The sequence below is a fragment of the Cebus imitator genome, unplaced genomic scaffold (genome assembly GCF_001604975.1).
Source record: "Cebus imitator isolate Cc_AM_T3 unplaced genomic scaffold, Cebus_imitator-1.0 Scaffold367, whole genome shotgun sequence".
Taxonomy (NCBI): Eukaryota; Metazoa; Chordata; class Mammalia; order Primates; family Cebidae; genus Cebus; species Cebus imitator.
In genome coordinates, this window is record NW_016107682.1 from 971934 (window position 1) to 999913 (window position 27980).

The following is a 27980-nucleotide window of genomic DNA, read 5'->3' on the forward strand; positions in this document are numbered from 1 at the left end:
CACACCTGGCTAATTTTTTCTTTTTCTTTTTTTGTATTTTTAGTAGAGATGAGGTTTCACTGTGTTAGGCAGGATGGTCTTGATCTCCTGACCTTGTAATCCACCATCCGCCATCCGCCCACCTCAGCCTCCCAAAGTGCTGAGATTACAGACATGAGCCACCGCTCCTGGCCTATATGAAAGTTTTTAATAGTGATTTTTAAATGACTCTTTTATATCTCTTCCCTTTACGTAAAATACTAGAGTAACACTGACATGAAGTTATGTCATGAGAATCCTAAAATAAGAAAAAAAAAAAAAATGACAGGACTTACCTCCGACCTGTGCAGTTTTTGAGTAGGCTCCTGACAGGTGTCCATTCATACCAACATTATAATCACCTTTAAAATATCGATTCAGAAGTATCTTTCTTAATGTGTTACCCTAATAAGAAGGATAACAAAGAGTTATTATTTCCTTTTCTAATAAAAGTGAAAAATGTCAGTATGTTAAATGCCTTAAATGCATTTTGTGAATGATGTTGAGGCATGGAAAAATTAACTTCATACAAGATATTATTTTCTGAGGCAAAAATTTAGTAATGCATTCCAATAAAATAATAATTTTGCTTCTCATAATAAATAAAGGGGGTGGAAGCAGCTTTTTGGAGGTGATGAACAGGTTTATGGCATACATTGTGGTGATGGTTTCACAGTGTATACTTATCTCCAGTCTCAAGTTGCACACATTAAATACATACAGCTTTTTGTATGTTAATTAATCACAATTCAATAGAGTTTTAAAATAATTTGATACTGCCAAAAATAAAAAATAAGAGTATGCTCAATAGAATGTATTAGAAAAATCACAAATGCTATAAATTTAAGATTGCTTCAAAAGCTGAAGTTCCCAGAGCTGGGGAGTATCAGTTGCCTAAAGAAGACTCAGAATAATAAACACCTAAGAATTGGAAAGCAAAGGACTTAGGTGGAGGAGTTTAGTTAAAAGAACCAGAAAAGAGCTGGGAATAGAGCAGGTGCTCAAAAAATTAAGCTTGATAAAATGGACTAAATTATATTTAAATTCCAAAATGCTTTATTCAGAAGACCATAGGCAAAAGACAGTGTATTACTCTACAAATTTTATAATCCAAAAATTCCTGTCTTCAATTTTGTACTGATTATAGGACATTTGTAAAATAACACACTATATAATTGCTTGTATGTACATAAGAAACATGGACAACTCCAAATCTTTTCTTTTATTGGTATATGTCCAAATCTTCTCTTTTATTGGTATATTATTTTAATTTAAAAAGTGATTTAAAAGCATTATTTAAGGAATACTTGTTTAAGCTATTTAAATTAACACAACAACTACAGAGGTGTTATTCCCACATTGCAGGTAAGGAAACTGTGGCCTAAGAGCTTAGGTAATTGGCTGCAGATCATGCCAGGTGATTGAACAACACCTGACTCAACTCTTGACTACAAAATCCAGCCATTTCCTCATGCCATGCTGCACCCAACCTTCATGCTGTGCCATGTAGCTCTCATTACTCCTTCACTTTCTCATATTTTAGTTATTCTCTCTCAAGTTCTTCAGGTATTCTCCTCAGTTCTTTTGTTGTGCTCCTCTCCTGGCTGGCAACTTCATTTGATCCTTAGTTGCACAATCACTTCTGCTGGTCTGCCTGCCAGATGGGTTTCCTCCAGCCTGGACCTTGCTTTCCTAAGCTTCTCATTCTGTTTCTGCTTATATTTCCTTACCTGTGTCTTGAGGTTCCACTGGCATCTCAAACTCAATTTGCAAAACAGAATATTCCTTCTCTTTCAAACGTTTTCCCCTTAATTTTAATTTCTTTTAAGAAGATCACATCGAAGCCTTCTATGTCTTTCCTTCACTCATATTCTATTCATTGCCTGAAATGATCTTCTTTCATCTTACTCATGAACAGGTTCTACCTTCCCTCTTCATTCTACAAATATTCATTAGGTACCAATTGCTTTAGGCACCATCCTAAGTCAATAAGATATGACCCTCCCCTCAAAGAGTTTACAATGACATGAGCACAATAATATAAACATCCACCAGGTCTTCTGAAAGCATAAGAGGAAGCAGTTGACTAAGGAGGTTGCAAATGGCATAGCCTCTCTACTAACTTATGTGATCATCAGACAGACCTGTATTATACATAGTTAATGCTCAACTAACATGTCCTAAACGTCATAGTGCCAGAATTTTTGAGACAGATTCTCACTCTGTCACCCAGTCTGGAATGCAGTGGTGCAATCTCGGCTCACTGCAACCTTCACCTCCTGGTTCAAGCAATTCCCCTGCCTCAGTCTCCTGAGTAGCTGGGATTACAGGTGCATGCCACCACACCCAGCTAATTTTTTTGTATTTTTAGTAGAGATGGGGTTTCACCATATTGACCAGACTGGTCTCAAACTCTTGACCTCAGGCAATCCGCCCACCTCAGCCTCCCAAAGTGCTGGGATTACAGGCGTTAGCCACCGCACCCGGCCAGTGCCAAGAATTCTAATAGACACTCAGAATGTCTGGAGTTTGCCTATCCTTATAGCAACTTTTATTGATTGGTGCTTATATTCTTAGAAAACAGACATTTATTACTGCTTCCTATTTCATGTTTTCTTTCTTTAAGACCTTTTCATAATGGGGTATAGATAAGTAAAGGTGATGACTAGTCTCAAAAGAAATAGCGAGGTATAAGGTTTTATTCTGCCAAAGAATACAAATATAGTATCTACTGTCCCTTATAAAACTTAAGTACAGCACCTAGAAGAAACATAAGAAATGAAAATAGTGCTTACTTTACCTTTTGTTAAAGAGAAAGTCCTTTGAGTTGAATTAATTCCATTTGGCCAAAGAATATTTCTTACAAAAGTAAATGAAAAACAAAATAAAGCATTTCTTTGGAGTCAATGTCTTTGGGCATTTACTGTGACTCTCATTATAGTAGAAGGAGATGCTATGAAAAATCTTTTAGACCCCTAAACTACAGGGTTGAAGTTATGAGTTGGGGAGAAAAATGTGAGGTCATATTAACTGGAGCACTATTTTTTAAAGTGTAGCTCAGTTTGTTGTACTATTCACTGGATCTCACCTCTACAGGCCACTCACTCTAACCCTGTAGGAGACAGTTGGCCCACTTGTAATAACCAAAGCTGACAATGTGAAAATCCAGGCCTTTTTGTTGAAATTGCACAAGTCGGCATCACTGTCTGAAAGGGAACCTGTTGTGAAGAGGACTGAACCCTTGTGAACTAGCTCCCTTTTTAGTCTCTGCAAGAATCTTTTATTTATTACTATTACTATCATTATATAGAGATAGGGTCTTGCTATGTTGCCAAGGCTGGAGTACAGTGGCACATTCATAGCTCACTGCAACTGCACACTCCTGGCCTCAAGCAATCCTCTCACCTTGACCTCCCAAAGCTCTGGGATTACAGACATGAACCACTGCACCTGGCCCTGGAAGAGTCTTTAATTACACTTTTTTAAAAATCACACTACTGTAAGAGCCCAACCAAGTGATAAACAAATAAGTTTGTTGTTTTTTTTTTTTAAGAAGAAATAGAAAACTTTTTTTACCATTTACTTTTTTAAATGCTCTTTATGCTGCTAGAATAATAAAACTATTTAAAACCAATCAAAGAGTAGAATTATGTAACACCAAATCAAAAATAAGCATCATATTTGTGATTATTTTTAAATTCCCTTCAGCAGATAAAATCACAGGTGCCTATCAGATTCATAGACAACAAAATCAAATGAGCAACATTCTCCTTATTCAATTATAGCCCAATGAAAGCATCTATTTCCTCACTATATAATATTCAGAATGCCACAGAAAAGGCTGGGGCTTCCTATTTTCTCTGTTCTCAACTCTGAAGCCACACTGCCTGGATTCAAATCCCTTCTATGCCATATACTAACTGGGGATCTTAAACAAGTTACTTCCTCACCCTGTACCTCAGCCCCTCAATTGTCAAATGAAATTGTTAATTATCTACTCTCAGAGGATTTCTGTGATAATTAAATAGTTAAAATTTACTGAAAGTACTTGGAACAGTTCCCAGCAAATAGTAAGTGCCATATAAATTGTGCATTGTTGTTATTATCCCTGCTAGTATTAATAATACCCAGATCGTGGGAACAGGCTACAACTTGCAAAGTGCTTTTTCAGACACTTTCTCATATAATACCAAGCCTTTCCGCAAAAGTAAAATAAACTGCCAGCATACTAAGAAAATGGCAAAAATTATAAATGATAAACTGCCCCCAAATCCTAGCTTTTTAACTATTCATCAGTCCTTAGAATTATACACTTATTAGCTAACATGGCAAAGTCACCCTAAAGCATGAATATACTTCACGATATAAAATGTACCCTTACAACTTCAACTAAAGTTGGAACAAATTCTATCTTGGTTCAAACTTCAGTTTTGTGCTAAGACAAACTCTAGTGCTAAAAATGATTGATGAATAGGGTACAAACAGAACAAGATTCTGTTATGTCTTAGTGATCTTCATTTAAGAATAAAAAAAATTCAGGTATTGCTACATCACAAGTTCAGCAGAAACTGACTTCTCTTGTCGACTATCAAGTTCTGACTAAAGGAGTGAGAGACAAGGACTGTGTCCCAGTTTGCTTTGGGGCATTCTTGATAGTTGGCACTCTCTGTGCAGTGGTGGTAGTTTAAATGTGAGTCATTTCTCCAAATTACTTTAATTCAAAAGACACTGTAAAACCATTGCCAGAAATTCTGATGCCAGGGTTACAAACAATTGTCTCAGTACTATAATTGCCATGGCAGAAATTAGGGACGAACTAAAAGCACGTTAGGCCATTGTGAAAAGAATTTCACCACAGTTGAGAAGTTTGACTTCTGTGCTGGTTCTTCAAACCCAAAATGCATTCCTGATGAGCCTCCTGTGGGAGGTCTCTCTGTTGGGTGAGGACAAGCAAGGAATGTCCTTTACAGCCTTTTCAGTACCAGAGTCAATTCCAGGCCACAAGACACTACTTTTAGCCAATGTCTTCATGTGAACACATCCCAGATGTGCTAAATGTAATGTAGCCAAGATAACTAACAACCACCTTCTGAAATTACAAAATATCTCCATAAAAAGTCATCTTTTGTGGCCAGAGAAGTCATGCTGACGGTTTGTGAATATCTGGGAGGATTGGGTTTTTCCTGCCCACTCCCTATTATGCCAAGTCCAATGCATCAAAAATTAAAAAGCTCAGAAATCATTGCTTTTCATGGATAGGAAAGATAATCAAATTTACACATCCTAGAAAGGACTTAAATTTTGTTTCGTTTTTGAGGAAGCACAAGTCCATTTGCCTTAATGGGGGTTAACAGCCTTAGGAGTGAAGAGTTCAGGGATATGTGATATTTGAGGTACAGATACCCACATTCATTCCCATCCCCTTAGAAAAACAATTTACTAAGGTAATATTTTTTCTATTATGTAAAATATAATCAAGACATCACGAAAAAATGACAACCAGCATCCTAGAAAACTAAGTCCTCAACTAGAAATTCAAAAGATAATGTAAACTGCAAACTAAAGATGCCCAATTTAAGACTTATCCTCAAAGATTTATGATTAGCTACTAATCAGCTAAGACAAGACCTATAGGGAGGTGATGATATGTAACTGTTAGTCTCCCCATAGTCCCATTATAACATTAAACTTGGTATTAGCATAATTAGTGTTTCCGTAACCTTTCGGTTTAGTAACAATATATCTGATTAGGTATTTTTCCTCATTTGAATTCCCAGGGGTAAAAAGGTACATTTCTCATTTCAATACATTATTATAACAACTGTATCTTTGTGGAGTGACATTCTGTCCTTCATTATAATCACCTATATTTTCAGAAAACTACTTAGGGAAAATATGGTCAATCTCCTATAATCTAGCTATCCAATTATTTGAATGTCTTAGTCTCTCTGTCCAAGAAGTTTATGTCAATTTCTCTTCCTGTTGCCTTTGCCTAGCTTTCTTAAGACAGGAAACACAAATTTCAGTAGGAGTAGTTAATGTACTTAGAAGATGCTATTCATCAACACAATGACACACTTGTTACACTCTTGAAAAATATACGATGTCTCAATGATTTTAGTAAAGAGACTTGTGAAAAAAACAAGACTGTGGAAAATGTTAGAACCAAATATCCATTCACCATAATAGCAAGCTAATTCCAAAGTTATTCTTTCCTTGTTTTTATTAATTGTAAGACATTTGTCACATTTCTGCCATGTGTCAGGAACTACAAAAGTGGATGCAAAAGTAATTCTGCAGCATATGCTGAAAGAACTTTCGGATATGTAGAGTTGAGACATATGGCACTGTTTTCCAGTATAAATAATCCTCACCAGACCATTTGACTTCACTGGTGAAATTTAAATGTTTAAACAGTAAATGATGAGGTTTAAATATTTGATAATGATGTTGAATATAAACTTCAATAACCACTCTGAGTTTATCAACTATCCTAGCCTCAAGACAAACAGGGTTGCTGAGAAGGTTTTGTTATGAGATGATTCTATACTCCACAGACAATGAGGAATAAAGAAAACTGTATTTGTTTTCTTTGAGAGACTAATTAAAACCTCCCAGTATTTGAATTCCAGGAACTACACTGACTAACATCAAACTCAACAGACCCTTCTACCTCAAACATTTTAAATACAGAGTTTGCTGAAATTCAGAGTTTAAGAACTTATACAACCTCTCACCAATAGGACTTGAGAATGGATTTTACTGCCTGTAACTGTTTGGTTTTCTGAACAAGCAGTCTTTTAACTTTCAGAACAAAACTGAGAGGGGGGTGAATAAGCAAGAAATAGCAGACAAGCTTTAGATATCATCTCCTTATCAAATGACTGTATTCACATAGCATAAATCAGTGCCTCATAAAATCACACTCAAAGGACAGTGGCACACAATCATTGAAGTAAAGCCCATAATCCCCCCTGGTATATGGTATAAAAACCTACTAGAGTCCTATTTGCTGCTGAAAAGAATGGAATCAGTGCTGCCAGTGCAGGTGTATGTACACACACCAAAAGACGGGAAAATGGAATGTCAAGAGGTAATTTCAAAGCTTCTGCAAAGACTATGGCGCTGGGGGGTGGTATGGATAAGTGTGTAACTCAGTAATGGACTCAGCTTACAGCGCATCCCAGAGAGCACAAGAGGAAAAAGCAGGAGAGGGAAGGAGACTGAAATAAATGAGAACACTGACAGTCATCTGAATAGCAATATGAACTTCAGTGGGAGAAAGGTCTTCCACCTGGACAATGGGGAAAGTAGTATCTAGTTTGCTGTTTTAAAGTGCTACTCCCAGATTCTGTGACATCTGTTATATTTCTACAATCATTTAGTGAAGATAGGCACAATTTTGGAAGGTGGTGTCACAGGAGGTAAGGAACAATACATACAGGGACATATCTCCAGCACTATCCTACACTATATTGGCCTTTCTGTTTCTATGGAATTTCTTGCATTCTCAACAGTAGTGCAGTCCTTGATCTTCAAGCTGTGACCTCCTGATCTATGAACAAGAAAATGTGGCTTAAAGGGCAGTGAGAGCAGTGCACGGCTCTGAAGAGCTGGCAAGGAAACAATGTGGAGAAGACTGCACCCCACCAACACACACACACACACACACACACAAAGTGAAAGACAAACATCTCATTATTTTTCCCCAAAATTCTAGAATTAAATTATTCTTAAAAGAGAGGAATAAAACTAGCACAGGTATTAATCAATCAATGCAGTATTTGACAAAGTATGTATGAAGCCAAATTTTAATGAACTCAGGATACATTTAGAAGTTCCTCAGATAAAACAGTCTATGGAATCTATGATAGAGAAGTTGTACATGGCACAACTTCAAAGGGAAGCCTTCAGAATTAAATGAGATAATATCTACACACAGTTTAATACATAAGAAGCTCAGCTTATGAATACTCCCTGCATTGGCAGTGATAACACACGTTAGCAGACCTTAGTGGAAATGATGTCTCAGAGAGTAATGTGATTGGTTTGAGTCTGAGTTCTTCCACTTATTGGCTTTGTGATCTAAAGAATTTTACTGAACTGCCCCAAGGCTCAGTTTCCCCATCTATGGATAATAATATTTACACTGCAAGGCTCTTTAAGGATTAAGGAAATTAAATATGAAAAGCTTTATGTTCTTAACCCATCTCAAGTGCTAAACAAACAACTACTGTAATATTTTATTTTATATTTAAAGGAAAGTATAAATAAGTTTCACTCTGGGGAAGATTTGTACAATTTATGACATAAAAAGGATATTACAATGCCCAGTGCCACAAGACAGCCATGGCTTTCACAGTTGACATAAATATCCACTTCCAACCTTCTACAATTTTTCAAGAGAAGGCAAATGAAAAACAGCATTCATTTTGTGAAAGATTACTTTGAAGCCAATTTCATCAGTATGCTATAATTTCTTAAAAATAACACTTATTTGTGGATAGGTTTCAACCCACCCCATTACATGTATAAAGCAGAATTCTTCAGAAGGTAATTTAGACAGACTTTTCTTGAAGTATTGTTATAAGGAAAATCAACATTCCATGTTCTGTAAGGAAAGTTATTTTCCCTCCTATTGGGTTTTAGCACAAGAAATATATTAAGTATGTTTATAAAGTTATTATCATGCAACAATTGTTCATTAGAGGAAAGGCTATGCTTCCTAATATATGTACATATGTCTCTCCATATCCACAGGGTACCCCTCTAAGTCATTTTTCACTTAACATTCAGAGGTTTGCAAAACAATGGATGACTGGTATTCAGAATACATGATTATACAAAGAGTGTTTGTAAATCAGTTAGGATCTTGTAGAAAAGTTGACAGAAGAACTGAACTGGGATTTCATATAAGAAACACATATGGCCAATAAACATGAAAAAATGCTTACCTTCATTGGTAATCAAAGAAATGCTAATAAAATGGTGGAGACACCATTTTATCCCAAATAAATTGACAAAAATTAAGAAGTTTTACAAAACCAACTACTAAAAAGGACATGGATCAAGAGAATGTGGTATGCAAATTGGCATAGCCACTCTGGAAAACACATCAGTATATGCGCTCAACCACCAGTTTCACTCTCTGAGGAAATGTGCTCAAGCAGACAAATAGTAACACATCCTAAACATTCATATCCACATTGATAGCAATAGCAAAACAAACAATAAGCAAAGCATCACCTGGTATCAACCCAAATAACAAGTGACAGGAAAATAGACAAATAAATTATGGTATATTCCCAAACTGGAATAGTAACAGTAGTAAACATAGATTAAATAGAGCCTCACTGTAATACACACCAACCTTGGTGAATGGTAAAAATAGAGTAATGAGAGAGAAAAAAAGGAAAGTCCTGGAAGACATGCAGTGTTGTATTCAAAAAGTGAACTACCACTTGCCTCTAGAAGGGGAGGCCAGAACACATAGGTAGACACAAGTTACAGGTAATGTTCTCATTCTTCAGTTGGCTGAGGGACTCATGGATCTTCATTATATTATTATGCTTTATAGTTAAAATTCACGTTGTACATATTCCTTCATAAAACTCCAATATTATAGTAAAAGAAAATCCTCAAGAAATCATGATGACAGCTTCCTACATAGGATGTTCTGTTGCTTTCCAGCTGTCTTTGAATGCTGCCTAAAATCCATAACATTACTTTAGAGAATGATACATGATGCAACACCTACAGACTTGAGCCACTGTCATCATTGTCTTCTGAACAATCCACATCTTCCTCCTGCCACACAGCTTCTTAGTCTCTTACCATGCTCCCTTCTGCTTGACATTAACAGATGACGTTCTCTTTCACCAGCCATGCTTTCTGTTGCCGTACTCCTAGCTTTACTTAACTTCTACTCAACTTTTAGATCTCAGCTCAACCATATCTTCCTCAGAGTCATCCTCTCTAACTCACCAAGTCAATTCTCATTAAGTCCTCTTATAACAGCTTGTACATCACCACGTACTTTAGCTGTATATTTATTTATACCAACCTTTCAATTCTCAATGATTTTCATCATTCTCTATTAAATTATAAGTAACATGAGGACAGGAACTGTACCTTTTTTTTTTTTTCATTTTTGGCTGACCACTGACTCCTACACCTAGTCCAAAAGCTACCAAACTAAGTATTCAATAAATATTTTTGACTAAATGTATGAATCAATAATTTTGAATGAGAGATCACTCAATTTATCAACAAAATTTGATGCTGATATATGTTGTATATCATGTCTGATAACTTTGAAAAACATTTGAGATTTATTCAATGTTACTTGCATATTAAATATTTTTAGAACAAGGCTGGGTGCCCTGTATTTTTAGTGTTAATACAAGGCATCCAGCCTTATACTAAAAATATTTAAATCTTTACCATCATATTAAAAATACAAGGTGCCCAGCATTATACTAAAAATACTTAATATGCAAATATTAAAGCATATTATTGGTTCATGCCTATAATCCCAGCATGTTAGGAGGCCAAGGCAGGAGGATTTCTTGAGCCCACGAGTTCAAGACAAGCCTATACAATAGGAAGACCTCTTCTCTACAAAAATTAAAAAAAAAATTAGCCTGGTGTGGTAACACATGCCTGTGGTCCCAGCTACTCTGGAGGGCTAGGCAGGAGGATCACTTGAGCTCAGAAGTTTGCAACTGGTCTAGGAAACATAGCAAGCCTTCATCTCTATTAAAAATAGGAAAATAATCCAGACATGGACACCTGTGGTCCCAGCTACTAGGAGGCTGAGGTGGCAGGATCACTTGAGCCTGGGAAATCAAGGCTACAGTGAGCCATGATTGCACACTGCACTCCAGCCTGGGAGACCCTGTCCAGCCTGGGAGTGGGATTCAGTCTCAAAAAAAAATTTAGCACATAAAACTCATTACCTATGTTCGACTGAAAGAAGGAAATTATGTTGAAATCCAAGAAGCAAAATGTTAGAAAACTTAAAAGTAAAGATGCACAATTTTAATATTCAGCCCAAAGATTGGAAGATAAAATACTAATTAATGATCACAGATGTATCATATTGCAAGAGAACACACTAATATCCCAAAAGTTCAGTCCAGGTTATTCTCCTGTTACAATATGTCTATTGCATAGGGTTTTCATATTTTACTAAAAAACTAAGAAACCACCTTAACGCTGCACATCCTGCAAAGATCTGACTCAGCAACACCATTTCTAATATTATGTGAATATGTCAATTTGAAGAGATACAAATTCACTGTTCTCTTTTTAAACTATTATGTTTGAATGTGTCATAATTTATCACAGAAGATAAAGATAATTCTTTTATCTCATTTTTCCTCATGAAATAAAAAATCATTTCATTTCTTTAGTGTTTATTGCCATATTAAAAATGATATAAATCTAATCTTAATCATTTCTTGCATCTGTTTGTCCAAGAGGCCACATATTTGGCCTAGTTTAATATAAGCAATTATCTGCTCCCATGAGCTTCTAATTGTGTTCTACATGTAAACCATAATTTTCAAAGAATGTTGCAGAGAGAAAACTATTTGACAGTGATTTAGTACTAGTGAAAAATAAAAATCCCTTAAATTTTCATCAACATTTCAAAGCACCAACACAATTATTACTAAAAGAAAATGAGGTCTCAGTTCAAACAAGCTTAGAGATGTCTGAGCTAATTAACGGGGCCAAGTGCCAAATGCTTACCTTAAAAAGGGTCTTTTTATGAAAGGCTTTATTAGACTTATTATGGTCTTATGAACACTATTTTGGAAATCAGTTTGATTCCCTGTGGCATACACCATCTCAGGTATTTCACTACTTTAATGCATTTAGAACTATAACTGAAATCAGGGCACTAAGAAAGTAAACCCTTATTTTTAATAACATGCAAAGCATATTTGCTGGCAAGGAAGCATAGCCGCTTGGTAGTACTGTGGTGCTAGCCTCTGAATTATAAATGTGGATTTTCACAGGTTTGTGAATCACCTATTGAAATTAGCTTCTGGAAGAAACAAGATGAAACATTATCAGGCTGAAAAGAAAGCTTAAAATCTTTAATAAACTTGATTTGAGGTAAACCAGCTTTTTTGAATTAGTGAATTGAAGAGATGAAGAATCATTTCAGTGAACTACAGGTTGTTGATGCTAATCTAATACTCCTAAACTGGGGAAGAATAAGTCAATGAATATCTCTCTTCTCTCTCTCTCTCTCGCTCTCTGTGTGTGTGTGCATGTGTGTGTGTGTGTGTGTGTGTGTGTGTGTGTGTGTCAGTGTGTATATATGCAATAAACACATATATCTATTTTTGTACTCATAGACATTGATGCATATTTGTACAATGAATTAGGTCTTTGAAGTTTGAAGATTCTTCCTTTCTCCTCTGGGTGCTGGCAAGCATAAACGACTGGGTTGCCTCCAAAAAACAAGTGGGCAAGCAGATCTTATTTCTGCTTTATTTCATTGATTCTAGCACACACAGTTTTTCACCCCACATTTTAAAACTTCTGAATTACAGGTCACTTTAAAATAAATGGTGCACTATAGTTTAATTGGCAGCATTTATTTCTTTTTAGAGATACATAAAATTATGGTATGCCTTATTTATGACTGACCATATGCTAGAATTGATGAAATATATTGAATGAAAAAATAAGTATACCTTTTAATCTGGCAACGTATCAAATACTCATTGCTTCACAGTATGTGGCATCACTATTATATTTGTTTTCTAGTTAAAATAAGTAAGATGAAAACATACAGAAATTTAGAGATTTAACCTTTGAATCAAACAGTTTCTTTTCAGTGTTTTCCCTTTTTCATGATACATGTTGTATATGTAGCCCAATTCAACACCATAAGTTTTGACATCACATGCCCCAAGAGGGCTTACATTAAAATTAGCAAGGAAAAATGACAATATTGATAGAGACGAAAGGTATATTTATCTTACAAATCAAGAGTAATGGAAAAGCAAATAAGTAAGAGACACACATTGAACTAATTTATGAAACATGGAAAATATTAAATTTCTCTCTGTTTAAAAAAATGCACCTTGATACCACCTCACACCGGCTGGGATGGTAAAATAAATGATCTGGAGACACAGAGAAAGCTGACATTGTGATCTTAACAATAACACATGTTGTCGAGGATGTGGAGAAATTGGGACTCTCATACACTGCTAATGGGAATATAAAATGGGGCAGCCACCTTGGCAGTTCCAAAAAATTAAACGCCAAGTTACTATACATCCCAGCAATTCCACTCTTCAGTATTTACCCTAGAGAAATTAAAACAGAGGTCCACACTAAAACTTGTACAGAAATGTTCATTGCAGCATGATCCATAATAGCAGAGACAATCCAAAGAACCATCAAATGATGACTGGATAAACACAATGTGGTACATGCACACAATAGAATATTATTTGACAACAAAAAGGAACTGAAGTGCTGAGACCTACTAGAACATGTATGAGCCTTTAAAACATTATAAGTGAAAGGAGGCAGTCACAAAAGACTACATATTGTATGATTCCATTTATATAAAATGTCCAGAAGAGGCAAAATCATAGAGACAAAAAAATAGATTAGACAGCAACAAATAGCCAAGGGCTGGGGCTGGAGAGAATAGAGAGTGACTGCTAAGAGGCATGGGATTTCTCTTAAGGGTGATGAAAATGTTCTAAAATTAAACAGTGACATTGGTTGTAAATCTGTAAATATACCAAAAAACATTAAATTATACACTTTTGTAGGATGAATTATACAGTATATGAGTATCCCAATAAAGCTGTTACCAAAATATAAAATAAATCCATTAGATTGGTTACGGAAAATCACTCCTTAAGTGATTTTAAAGTACATCTCTTAGGGAAAATCATGTCAGTTCTGTCCAAGTTTTTGCTAAGCAGCTGAGCTGCTATTTGCCATAAAGTTCTTGCATTTAACTGCATCTGTGCAACAGATATATTATTATGGCACATGTTTTGAATGTTACATCTGTTAGTAAAATGTAGAGAGGCTCAAACTGCTAATTAAGTATAAAATTATATATGTCAATTAGGAGCCAATTTCTTGTTAAAATTGTCTAATGTTTAGGGCACAATAAATCAAGCTAGTATCTGGAACTGTTTGAGTCCTGACCTGCGTGGGAAGGAGGTCCAGTGCACTGAATTTAAGCTAGACAGTTTCCATGGATACCTCACACTACTTGAGGTGTAGAAACTCAAAATTATAAACAACTTCATGGAAATTATGCTTCACAAAATATATTACTTTAAAAATGATCTCATCTTCCTAAAAAAAGATCTCGGAATTTATTTTGTTAACAAGTAGATAAGGGTTTTTTGTTTGTTTGTTTGTTTTGGTGGGTGGGGGCAGGGAGAGAAGGGAAACAAATTTAAAAAAAAATAGTTTTTAAGTTTCTTTGTAATTCATATAGGAGGAAGAGACATTCATACTGTTGCTCTCATCATTAGGTTTACAGCAAACCTCAAGAGTTTAAAGACAGTTTGTTTTTACAGGAACTAACTGTATTGAATTATGCCAGCTGAGTTTAATTAATCTAGCCACTGCATACTAAGATGCTAGTCTTTCCAAATAAACATACACTATAATTACAACCAGGCTACTCCACCCATTATCCTTTACTGATTCCCATGAAATAAGACTACACATCTTCCAGATGTGACAGAAAAGCCATAATGGTATTTGCCAACCATTTCAGAATTATACAAAATAAAGGATAAGAACACATGTAACCTCCATAAGAAAAGAAGGTGTTTCCCACAAGACTTTGTTGACAAGACCTGACCACACACCTGTTTATTTACAGCTTTAGTGGGCTAGAGAAGAAGTGAGAAGATCACAATGTCAGGTTTTTCCATGTCCCCAGATCACTTCCACTGGTAAGCAATCAGGTCCCAGAACTTCAAAGACAATCAGCATGCACAGTAATGCTGTCATTTTCTTTGGACCACCTATTCTAGTCATTACAGGAGGACCCGCAGAAGTAACGTAAAGAACACAAATTGTTTTAATAATGGAGACAAATGAATTAGTAAATTTGAATAGAATTAAACTAATATTTGATTGTGTATCAGGACAACTTCACAAATGTCATCTTATTTGGTGCTCACAGGAAACTAACACCTAGCTTACCAGCAAGAGGCAACTGCATTATTTGCTCTTCCAAAATATTTTTGAGGAGTGTACATTTGTTTTAATTTAAAGCAAAATAAAAACAGCTTTTTGAAAAATTATAAAATGTTCACTAGACATGTTGAGGGCAGAAGTTGATAGCAAAAGGTCACAAAAAGAACTGTGCCAATAAATATACCTATATTAAGTAGATCTCTGCTCTATGCATGTTCTATGCTATTGCCAACTCTCTTCCCCTATTTCAAATTCAATATCATCTTGACTTGCCCAAATTCTGTGTTCTTAGTCTCTTTTTTTCGGAGATATAACCAATCATTTCCTTGCAATCCTTCTTGCTTCTTCCAGGTGTCTAATTGTTCAAAGGTAGGAGAGTGCTCCACAAGCATCACCCAGTCAGTGGTATAGGAGCACCTTTCACACCTGTGTTTGTTCCACTGCTCCCAGGGCCTTTACCACCAAATCCTCCTTCCTCTTCTGATCTGTTTAAATGTCACTGTCTTCGAGACGCTGTTTCTGATACCCCTTCCCTAGCCCAGCTTGTGTCCTCTGGGTACACACTCATACTACATACTCATACAGCACTCTGGACTTCTCTTTCAGAGTAAATTTAAAACAGAAATTAATTAATCCCTGTCCAACTATTTGGTTGGCATATGATTTTCTCACTAAACGCCAAGAGGGTAGAGTGATTTGTTCATCAATGGCTTTCCAGAGCTGAGCAGACATTCCATAACTTTTTTTAAAGTATTTACTGTCTTATTCATTTTTTTCTATATCTAAGTACCTCTGCATTCTCTCATTTCCATGATTTCCTAACAGATTTTTATCATAGAATTCATATTCTTGCTTTTCAAAATCACCTAAAAAGTCATACTATGACTTTAACATTCTTTATCCTATTCTGACCTCTGATGAATAGAAAGTAGTTACTCTCAGCATATGTTGGACCAATGTGTAAACGTGTGTGGGGTTGTGTTTGGGACATGAGCTGGAGGCTGGTAGAATATTGCTACACATCAAGGCTCGATGTCTAAGCCATCTCTGTCCACCATTTGCACCCTCAGGCTCCAGCAGTTTCTTTAGTCTTGTCTTCCTCAACGCCTTTCCACACAGTTTTAACATTCCTGACTCTAAAATTTCCTTCTCTGCAACATCTGTCATCCTAAACAACCTCCCAGAACCTTTCTGCCTCATCTACTCTTCATCTCATTTCAATCCTCCATCAAAAACATATTTTGCTCTTGCTTTACCTCTGTGAAAGGAAAATAAATCTCAGGACCTCAAAATGACTAAGCCAAAGGGAAAGTCAAGCTGGGAACTGTGTCAGACAAACTTGCCTCCCATCTTATTCCTAGATAAGATAGCTACAAAGACTTAAAAAAAAAAAAAAAAAAGCTGCATACTTCCCTCACAATTTGCCCACAAGGAAATTCCTGTGGATCTCCAGATCTTTACCCTAAAACTATTCTGTTGAGTTTCACCCTGGCAACATAAATTGATAGCTTATCTTCACAGGTATGGGACAAAGAGCAGAACTCAAAGTCATCTCTCCGTTCATCTGAGATAAATGCATATCTGATTGCTTCCTCTGCCCTACTGCTTATGTAAAAATGTAGATTCACCCATCCAGACTAAGGCATAATGACTATTTCTCTAAACACACCCCGACATGTAAATTGTATATTGAGTGAGAGCCTAATCAAAGACTCAAAAGAATGCAATCTTTTGTCTCTTATCTACCTATAACCTGGAAGCCCCAGCTTGGAGTGGTCCCACCTTTCCAGACCTAGTCAGAGTACATCTTGCACATGCTGATTGATGTCTCATGTCTCCCTACAATGTATAAAAGCAAGCTGTGCCCTGACCACCTTGGGTACATGTCATCAGGACCTCCTGACGCTGTGCCATGGGTGTGTTCTTAACCTTGGCAAAATAAACTTTTTACATTGACAGAGACCTGCCTCAGATACTTTTGGGTTATACCTCTTAGCGGACAGGGAAGAAAAACAATTTTTAACTCTAAAGCATATGAGCAGACACTTTACTGTAAGACACTCTGCAGTTATCATTGTGAGACAGAATGCTGCCTGTATACCCAGGAGATTTCACAGATTTACGAAAGCCATTTTCATCCTGCATTTTCAAAGCCCTTGCTTAAATCAGAATTAAGATTCATTATGCTATTGCCATGATACTACATTTCAACCCTGTGAAAAAAGGATATTAATTTTCTTTTTATCTTGGAAAATGTAAAAAGTTTTATAAAGGTCCATTGTCAAAGATACCATCAGGTATCCTCGCCCTATGAATCTGTAGTCACCAACAGAAGGGAGTGAAAGACAGACCCACTAGTTTACTGCTAAAAGAAGCCAAGTGTCAAAGGACAGCTGGCTGCTCACCAAATCCTCTCCCTTTTCTTCTGGGCACACAAGAAGACTACATTTCTTAGTCTTCCATCCAGCTAGGTGGGGTCATGCAGCTGAGTCTAAGCAAACAGAAGGTAAACAGAAGTGCCATGGAAATGGCCCTTGGGGGAATCCGTGTCCCTTCCTCTGCTGTAGCTTCATGCAGAAAAGCAAAGTGACCTCAGGACAGTCTGAGCCCATGACAGAAGGAACCTAGGGCACTGAACTGCCAGGGAAGCCGGCTCACAGAAATGCTGCCTTACTTAGAAGCACTCACATTGGAATTTTAAATTTTGCTATACAACTTAAGTGAACTTTTGTTATACTAAGCCACAGAGAATTTCAGGTTTAATTGTTTCATTAGCTAGTTTTACATTAAATAATACAGGCCAGTTTGGGTTACTCTGAATGTGCAATTACTTTCTGCCCTGGACAGCTCCAGCAGTGACTCTTCCTACAATACTCTGTTCAGAGCGCTTTCTCTCTCTCTCTCTCTCTCTCTCTCTCTCTCTCTCTCTCTCTCTCTCTCTCACACACACACACACACACACACACACACACAGAGGCAGCCCTATCTTTTCTTTCCCCCCATGGTAGTCCCTGAACAAAAGTCTCATACATAAAAGCTACGCAGAAGAAAAATCAACTGACTTCAGGCCACATGTATGTCATCAACTATTTCAAAATGATCTCTAACGTCCATTTGCTGTGTTTCCACCAAACTTGTCATTTGCCCACTTCCACTTGTCCCAAGTTTGAACTTCTGAATATATTTCCCTTTCACAACGATGGCTGAAGGATTAATAAGCCCTCTTAGAAATCTCTCAATTAAATATGTATCTTAAGAACAATGTGATTCTTATAAACCATAGGATGCATAATTTTGGTCTTATTTTTTAATATTTTATCAGTTATGGAATAAGAGTGAGCTAAATTCCTTGGTGTAATCAGTTCTTTTGTTAAAAGCTTCCAATTAACTACAATTTTTTTTAAAAAAAGAGAAAAAGCTTAAAAAGATGGAGGGAAAAGAAGAAAGAGTAAATGAATTGATGGATAGTATTAGCTGGGATTTGTATCAATTTATGTTTGATATGCAAAAACAAAGTGATTACAGCATTGTTGTTTCCTTTAATGAAGTCCTGAAAATGATTTACTGGAGTATTTACTGCAGTCATGATGTTTCTAGGCTTGAAAGAAACCCATACAAAAAGATATTCTGCTGTACCAGATCAATTGAGTTCCAGCCTGGCAAGAAGTGACGATAATTATTGGAAAGTAAATTGTTATGTTTTTGTCTGACTGCCTGTTGCCTTGGCACGTGCTATTTCCAACTCTGTCTGGAAATAATAGTACATCGAGCCATCTTGGGTGACTTACATAACCCACTACTATCATTTGAAAACTGTCAGCTCCAGTAACTTGCTACCGTTTGTACTGTTTCACTATTGGTACACTGATTTCATTTCATTTATTTTATGCCTGTTGCCAAGAACTGTATGTTAAAAGGAAAATTAAGTATAAAGCTTCACCTTTAATCTTAATTCACACCATTTTCAATTTGGTTACTCAGAAAAATCAAACATAAATAAGATTTAATGAACAGCTGACTATAAAACAGCTCTTATTTTACCAATTAAAACTTGCACTGTAGCTATGATTAATTATTCAGGCCAAACACAATTATTTCTACTGTCTGGAATTATAACAAAAGACAAATCAGCCTTCAATCAGAATAGTATCTACGTATTTTCTCATTAGTTAAAAGTAAGATGATGGAAAATTATTCTCCTAAACTCCAGGCAGTTTAACAAATACACAAAGTAATTTCTACCTCAGTAACAAAATACCAACAAAACAGTGAAAAAAGGGGCCACAAGATCTTACTCAGATTGAACCAGTTTGCCCCAGTATCAGCAAAATAGCAAGAAAAAAGAATATATAAATTAAAAGATACAAGGAGAAAATAGGAGCTTTGCATCATTTATCATAATTTTCTTGGAATGTTCAAATATTAACACCAAATTCTAATATGAAAACTTTTCTTTAAAATAAGTGAAAGGCAAGAAAGAGAAAAGCTGTATGTCTTTCATTTTCTGCAGTGATTTTCTGCGGGAAGTGTGAACATTATTTTACTTCCACATTTGAACAGCACCTGCTGTAATTATTGTATTGCCTGTGTAAACCATCAAAGCCTTGATATTAAACTGCTATTCCTTAAGGCCCATACTGACTTCCAGTACGTGCTTGGCTAATTAATTCAGTATCATAATTCTATGGAAATCAACAAAAAGGAGGAGAAGAAAATAAAAGCCTTCCATTTTCAGGAAAAGGAAGAGACAGGCATGATCCACAAACTATAGAAGACATATAAGGGCTTCCCATATTAGCAGCCATCAGGCAGAAGCCAAGGTGCAGAAAGCACAGGGAAGCACTGAGAGTGGCCATGTGGCCCAGCTGCAGCCCCAAGAAGTAAAGGCAAAAATCTATCTCCTGAAGTGAAGGAGCCCACCAAGAAACACCAAAGCTACAGTTCATATTTGTATCCATAGAAGTCAGAATTAGGGGGAGAAAAGGCAATGTCAGAAATGCAGAGGGGCCAGGTGTGGTGGCTCATGCCTGTAATCCCAGCACTTTGGGAGGCTGAGGCAAGCAGATTCCTTGAGCCCGGCAGTTCAAGACTAGCCTGTGCAACACAGAAAAATTCCATCTCTACAACAACAACAACAACAATCTGGGTGTGGCGTCATGAGCATATAGTCCCAGGTATTTAGGAGGCAGAGGTAAAAGGATTGCTTGAGCCCAGGAGGCAGAGGTTGCAGTGAGCCATGATTGCACCACTGAACTCCAGCCTGGGTGACTGAATGAGACCCTGTCTCAAAAAAAAAAAAAAAAAATATCAGGGGAAGGGGAGGAATATGGAGGGGAGGGGAGGATGGAGGAACTACTGTTATGAAAGATACTATCAGAGTAGCCATATTTGTAGGATGTGTTCCAGCTTTGTGACAGCAGAAAAGACAAGCGCTTTGGAGTCTTCATATCAACTGAAAGAATATATATATATAAGGGAAATAAAGGGGAAGGGAAAGGTGGGATTTTGCAAGAGCAAAGCTTATCCATAAATAGCACTCATGGATTATACAAATTAAAATCATTATAAAAATGTTTTGACATTTAATCTTTAACATGATGATGAAATCACTTCTATAAAGGAATACTGCATAGCAAAAAGATAAGAAATCCAGGAAGCAACTGTGGAAAAAACAGTAGAAGATGAAAATTTTAAAACTATTTCTTCAGAAATCAACAAATAATTGGAAGGGACACAAATAACCTCGACACTATAGCAAACAAAGGGAGGCAGTGGATAGATAGGAGAAAAAAATAAAATGGGTATTTTAAAATCTCTTCAAAACTTAAAAGAGGACACAAAAGAAAAAAGACAGTGAATGGGAGACTCAGCATACGTATAATTGGAGATCTGAAGAAGGAAACGAAAGAAATGGAAGTTAACAAATAGTTTTAAAATACATAATAGAATTATCTTAAATGTAAAAATATTTGAAGAGTATAACATTGATGACAAATAAGAAAACTAGGAACTAGTTTTTTTAAACTTCGAAAGATACCTTACATCTAGAAAATAAACTCTCCTTAAACAACTTTAAGGAGAGAGAAATTCAAAAGAGAATTTCTAAAAAACAACGATCATGAAAACACTACATATAGGAAGATGGTATGGGATGCAGCTAAAGTAGTGCTAACAGCAAAAGAAATTATCAACCGAGTAAACAAACAACCTGCAGAATGGGAGAAAATATTTGCAAACTATGCATCCAATGAAGGTCTAATATCTAGAATCTATAAAGACTTTCAACAAAATTAACAAGCAAAAAGCAAACAACCCCATTACATATGGGCAAAGGTCACAGACAGACACTTTTTAAAAGGAGACATACCTGTGGCCAACAAGCATATGAACAAACACTCAACGTTACTAATCACTAAAGAGATGCAAATCAAAACCATAATGAGATAACATCTTACACCAGTCAGAAAGGCTATTATTAAAAAGTCAAAAACTAACAGATGCTGGCTGGATGCGGTAGCTCACACCTGTAATCCTAGCACTTTGGAAGGCCGAGCCAGGTGGTTTACCTGAGGTCAGGAGTTCAAGACCAGCATGGCCAACATGGTGAAACCCCATCTCTACTAAAAATACAAAAATTAGCCAGACATGATGGCATATGCCTGTAATCCCAGCTACTCAGGAGGTTGAGGCAGGAGAACTGCTAGAACCCAGGAGGCAGAGAATACAGTGAGCCAAAATCATGCCACTGCACTCCAGCCTGGGCAACAGAGCGAGACTCTATCAAACAAAGCAAAACAAAAACTAACAGATGCTGAAGAGATTGCAGAGAAAAGAAAACACTTATATACCGTTGTGGGGAATGTAAAGTATTTCAGCCACTGTGGAAAGCAGTTTGGAGATTTCTCAAAGAACTTAGAACTACCATTTGACCCAGCAATCCCATTACTGGGTATATACCCAAAGGAATATAAATTATTCTAATATAAAGTCACATATACATGATGTTCATCACAACATCATTCACAATTGCACAGACATGGAATCAACCGAAATACCCATCAACAATGGAATGGATAAAGAAAATGTGCTACATATATACCATGGAAATACTACACAGTCCTAAAAAAAGAATGAGATCATGTCCTTTGCAGCAACAGGGATGGAGATGGAAGTCATTATCCTAAGCAAACTAACACAGAAACAGAAAACCAAATATCCTATGTTCTCACTTATAAATAGAAGCTAAACACTGAGTACATATGAACACAAAGAATGGAGTAATAGATACCAGGCCCTACTTAAAGGTGGAGGGTGGAAGAAAAGTGAGGATCAAAAAACTAGCTATTGGGGAACTACGCTTATTACCAAGGTGACAAAAATAATCTATACATCAAACACCTGCAACATGCAATTTATCTACATAACAAACACATGTACTCCTGAACCTGAAATAAAAGTTGTTGGGGAGGGGGGTGGGAATAAATACAAATAAAAAATAAAGTAGTGCTAAGAGAAAAATCTGTATCCTTGAAACATCCATAGAAACAAAAAGATATGTCATATCCCTAAATAAAAAATAGCAAAAATTAAAACCAACTTATTAAGTATAGAAGCATGATATAATGAGGTTGAAAAGAAATATAAATAGCACTAATAAATACATTTTTTACAAACTTGCTTTTTGAGAAAATTAGCCAGCAGAAACCCTAGTAAAGAAAGAAGAAAGGACTAAAATGCCAAGTAAAACTTGAAAGAAGGAAATAAGTAAAGAAACAGAAAAAAATTAAATGATCATAAGATTTTCTATAATCAACAAATTTTTTCAACTAAATGTTAAATTTTTTGAAAGCCTACATAAAATGAATAATTTTTGAGAAAAATAAAATTTATCAAAATTGAACCCAAATGCGACAGAAAATCTAATGGGACCATTTTCGCATAATAAATAAAGGAAATTGTCAAAGAGCAAACAACCCAAAAAGCTCTAAGCCCAGATAGTTTCACAGGGAACTTCTACCAAAGAGGAGATCAATCCAGCACTTTTTAACTGTTTCAGAGCAGAAGAAAATAAGAAAAACTTCCCAATTCTTCCTATGAAGCAAATAAAAACCTGACAAATAGTGATCAGCAATAAAAAAATACATACAATATTTTTACAAATAGCATTGTGTACAAACACACGTGTGTGTGTGTGTGTTAGTGAATTCCATGACACAGTGGAATTTGTTCCAGGAATGCAAAGATGGCTCAATATAAGAAATATTAGAAAATCGCCTGACAAAACAGGAAGTTTATAGAAATATAGTACTTACATAAAATATCAAAAAAGTCCTATGATTATGCTGTCTAGATACTGAAAAGTCATTTGACAAAATTTAATTTCCGATGTTAAAAATAAGTATAATAAATACATGCTTTTAACAAAATAAAATATATTTATCTCGTCCCAAAAGCCAGCAACACACTTAATGGGAAATATTAAAGGTATTCTCAGGAAGGCCAGAGAGAGACAAAGATGTTCATTAACATTAATATTTAACATCTGATAGATGTACAAGCCAAAACAATTAGCAGAGAGAAATGATTTAGAGACAAAATATTTGGACACCATCAATATTTGGAGATGATATCATTTTGTCCTGTGAACACCAAAGACAATAAAATGAAAAACTACTGAAAACAGTAAGATAATTTATTAAGGTAATAAGGTTTAAAGCATGAAGAGGTTCTCTATGAACTAATATGGCAAAATCAACGAGATATATTAAGTAAAAAGAGCAAGGTGTGACACAGTAGTGTGATAAGTGATACAGAAACAAACAAATATATTGTATTTGCTTGTATATGCATAAAGGAACTGAAAAGATACGTAAGAAACCAATAATTGTGATTATCTAGGCAGCAGGTAGGTGGGATAATGGGAACATGGTCAAGGGCCATGATGGTGGAGGAGAAACGATTCTTGTTACCTTTTGGTACCATGCAGTATATTTCCTATTCAAAAATTAAATGTAAAATAGTTTTTAATTGAGATAGTTTTCTTAAAGTTCTCAGAGAAACATACCAGTTATTGAGCTGTTGCCACTCAGCTCCCAACTGGCCCTTGTGATTTGGGGATAAAATTTTATGGATCACATTTCTGCTTTTGCTGGCTAGATACAGGATAGGCTCTGCCAATAGGAAGTATGAGAGGAAGATTGCATGCAACCTGGGAGGAAGAAGAGACTCCAGGAAGGAAGAAGAGACTTATTCCTCTTTTCTGCTTCCTCTGGGCTTCCTGTTGACTTCCTGTTTTTGCTTCCTGTTCCAGTGTCATTTCAACCATACTTTATTCTGGCAAGGGTGGATCCTGCTCAAAGCCACAAGTAACCCAGTGTGCAGTTTTTCTAACATACCTTTCCCCTAGAAACAGCTGCTCCTTGCCTTTGCCAGTGGTCCCCAAGGTGTGAGTTCCAGTCACATGGGACCCCTCATCTACATTTGAAGTTTTAGGAATGCCAATTACTTTTCTTTGTTCCTGATGTAGGGGTGATATCTGCTTCATGAAATTGTTATCTTTGTGACACTTTAGTATTTTTTAGTCTTTTGTTTCTTCATTCCTAGCTATCAATTTTTCATATTAAAGTTTTTGTTAAAATAATTTGTGGATTTTTTCTGTCTTCTAATTCAAACCTGATTGATAGACCAATCGTGCAAATCTTTCTCTTTATTTATTTATTTAGAGACAGAGTCTTGCTCTGTCAGCCAGGCTGGAGTGCAGTGGCATGATCTTGGCTCACTGCAACCTCCCTTTCCTGGGTTCAAGCAATTCTTCTGCCTCAGCCTCCTGGATAGCTGTGATTACAAGTGCACACCACCACGCCTGGCTAATTTTTGTATTTTTAGTAGAGATGGAGTTTTTACCATGTTGGTCAGGCTGGTTGCGAATTTCTGACCTCAGGTAATCTGCCTGCCTCAGCCTCCCAAAGTGCTGGGATTACAGGCATGAACCACCGTGCTGGCCTTTTCTCTTTATTTTTTAAGCACATACTATATCTATATATGAATTTGACTAATTAGATATTTATAGGGTGTGGATCTTCTATAGGCTGATATAACTTTGAAAATTTACAGCAGAACAAGTCAGGAATCAGTTTATGTAAGGAATATAACATGTTCGTTTTTAGAGTATCTGGATAAATTATTTCCTGAACTAAACATAACATTAAAGTAGCAATATGAGTCATTGTGAAAGAAAGTACATTAAAGCTTCAGATTTTGCCCCTAAGTAGCTTCCTTTCTATGTTATAAATACTCAAATAGAAACTCCAGTTAGCCAACCTATATAATGCTGATTTAATTTATTTTATTATCTGAAGATATTTTTGGGGAAGTGGTGCATTTTCAATAGTTATGCAAAACTGGCATTAATATTTAGTTCATTTGCAAAGAAAAGTTTACTCATAACTGAGGTTCAGAAAACGATGATACTTTATTATTTATTTTTTAAATGTAACTCATGAAAAAATAATTTATATTAATTATGTAATATAAATACTAAAATTTAAGATAAAAATACCTTAATAGTTGTCAATCATATACTTGGTAATGCACCATGACAGCTGAACCATTAATTATGCATTTCTAAAAAATACATGTTCTGCAAAGTTGCATGTACCCTGTTATTAACTGTCAACATTTTTCAGATTCATTATACGCAGTCGGGGGCCCCTCTGGAGTCTTTCCAAAGCTTGAGCCAGGTTGCTTTGGTCATGAAGCATGTAGGTTCACAGATTTAATTTGGCCTTCCAAACACTTTCCTTTAAAACAAATATTTGTGGTACAAAACAAGATGATCTTCGTAAAAAGAGTGGGAGGGAGGAATGAAGAAAGGAGAGATGCTCAGGGAGTCCCATCTCCAACAGTGATGGATCACATCTCACCTTTTAAAGATGCAGGCAGGAAAGGAAACAACAACAACAACAAAGCCAGACTCAGTTATGGCAGGGTAAGGGATTAGCTAGTCCCTGTTTATTATTTTGCCAAGATGCAGCAGTGAGTTACATTCCCTGATGATAATGAGCTACCCTCCATCACCAACTCATTAAACCAACTCTGAATTCGCTAATTAACAAAGTTACTCCAGCCACCATCAATTTAAGACCTGGAGGCTAGCCTTTACACAGCAGATGCCATTTACTGAATTACATTTCCCACTATATTCTTTTGACTATTACAAAATCCTACCGTGTCAGACACAGAATATTTTATATCTATTCTAGCAAGATATATTTTCTATTAAAGTTTTACTAAGAACCACAAAGAATAAACTATGTTTTTACAATTTGATTTGAATAAACAGGATGAACACTATATAGTATGAATATTAGAAACTTCAGTTAACCAACCAGTACAATGCTGATTTAATTACCTGAAGAATTTTTTAGATATTATATAGTATTCATCCTGTTTATTTATTTATATAAACACACACATCAGAAGTACAGCATAGAGATGTTCTAATGCTATCTCTGTAGCTCAGACTATTAGACATGAAGTAGCCACCAATCCTGATCTTACATCACAATCACCTGGGAAGTTATTTTAAAACTATGTATTCCCAGGCTTATGCTGTAGACATATCAAATCAGGATTTCCTTGAAATATGGTCCAACGTGGCCCAGTTTGTGGGTCAGTATTTGGGGACAATTAATATAGTGAAAGAAAATATTTAAGATCTGCTTTGGACCCCCTATCCAGTCACCTCTGAGCAGTGTGACCCCAAGAAGTTCATTATGCTTCTTGATGCTTACATTTTCCCTTTGGTTAAATGGAATAACACCTACTACAGATAGTTATGAAAGTTAAATCAATGGGAAAGTACATGTGCAAGTTAAATCTCACATATCATTTAGACAATCTATTAAATTAAAAAATTTTAAAATTCTGGGTTTTAGTATATATTAGAAAATAATCTACTAACATTAAAATCAGGATATGAGAATTTACCTTAAGCAAATTTTTAAGAAGATTTTTCAAATAATAGGAGAAAAAAAGCCTTACTTCCACAGGGAAAAAAAAACCCACAACAACACCCGTTTTGCTACAGTTCAAGACTGTTTTACCTAAAATCACAAAAGAATTGTACACCTAATCCCTGTTGATATAACAAAATGGAAGCATTCTGCAAAACATTTCAATGCCTCGGGTTTCAACTCAGTGTCTGAACAATTCTAATGAGCATTCATCTCGCCAGGGCTTTTGGTTAAAAACTTAAATCCTATTTGAAGCAAAACAGAGGTAGAGGGAGCTGGGATAGTCAAATCACATCATTGATTTTGGTTGTTTCCCAGAGGCTCTTAAGCTTTTAGTATGATAACAACCCTCAACTTCTTTCCCAAGCCTCAATTTCTCAACTTCTATTACCTTCCTTCTTTCATCCCAGATAACTTTTTATAAAAAGATATCTAGAAGTCTCAACAAAACAATATAGGGTTAATTTCCAACTGTTCCTTAAATTGATCACCTATAATCTCACAAAAAATTAATTTGCTAAATAGTAAAAGGTCATTTGAGCTCACAGTTTAGTTTTAATTTAATTGAACTCACAATTTAACACTTTTTCTCACTAATATTCCTACTGTCCACCAAATTATCACTGTATCAATGTGTTTATTCTTACTCATAGGTAATTGCATTGAAAAAATAAAATATTGGCAGCCTTTTAAGCAGATTCTCAAAAACAATGACAAATCTATTTTTTTCTTTTTTTAAAA

General features: G+C 35.8%; 1 protein-coding gene across 7 annotated transcripts in view; it reads right to left on the reverse strand.

Annotated features, from left to right (window-relative positions):
- Positions 1 to 27980, reverse strand: part of ITPR2 (inositol 1,4,5-trisphosphate receptor type 2) — a 494659-nt gene that overhangs the window by 157588 nt on the left and 309091 nt on the right. For all 7 annotated transcript variants that reach the window (XM_017507025.2, XM_017507023.2, XM_017507029.2 and 4 more), the window contains one exon: positions 315 to 423. In XM_017507025.2, coding sequence (XP_017362514.1) covers positions 315 to 423 — 109 coding nt within the window. The remainder of the gene's footprint in view (positions 1 to 314; positions 424 to 27980) is intronic.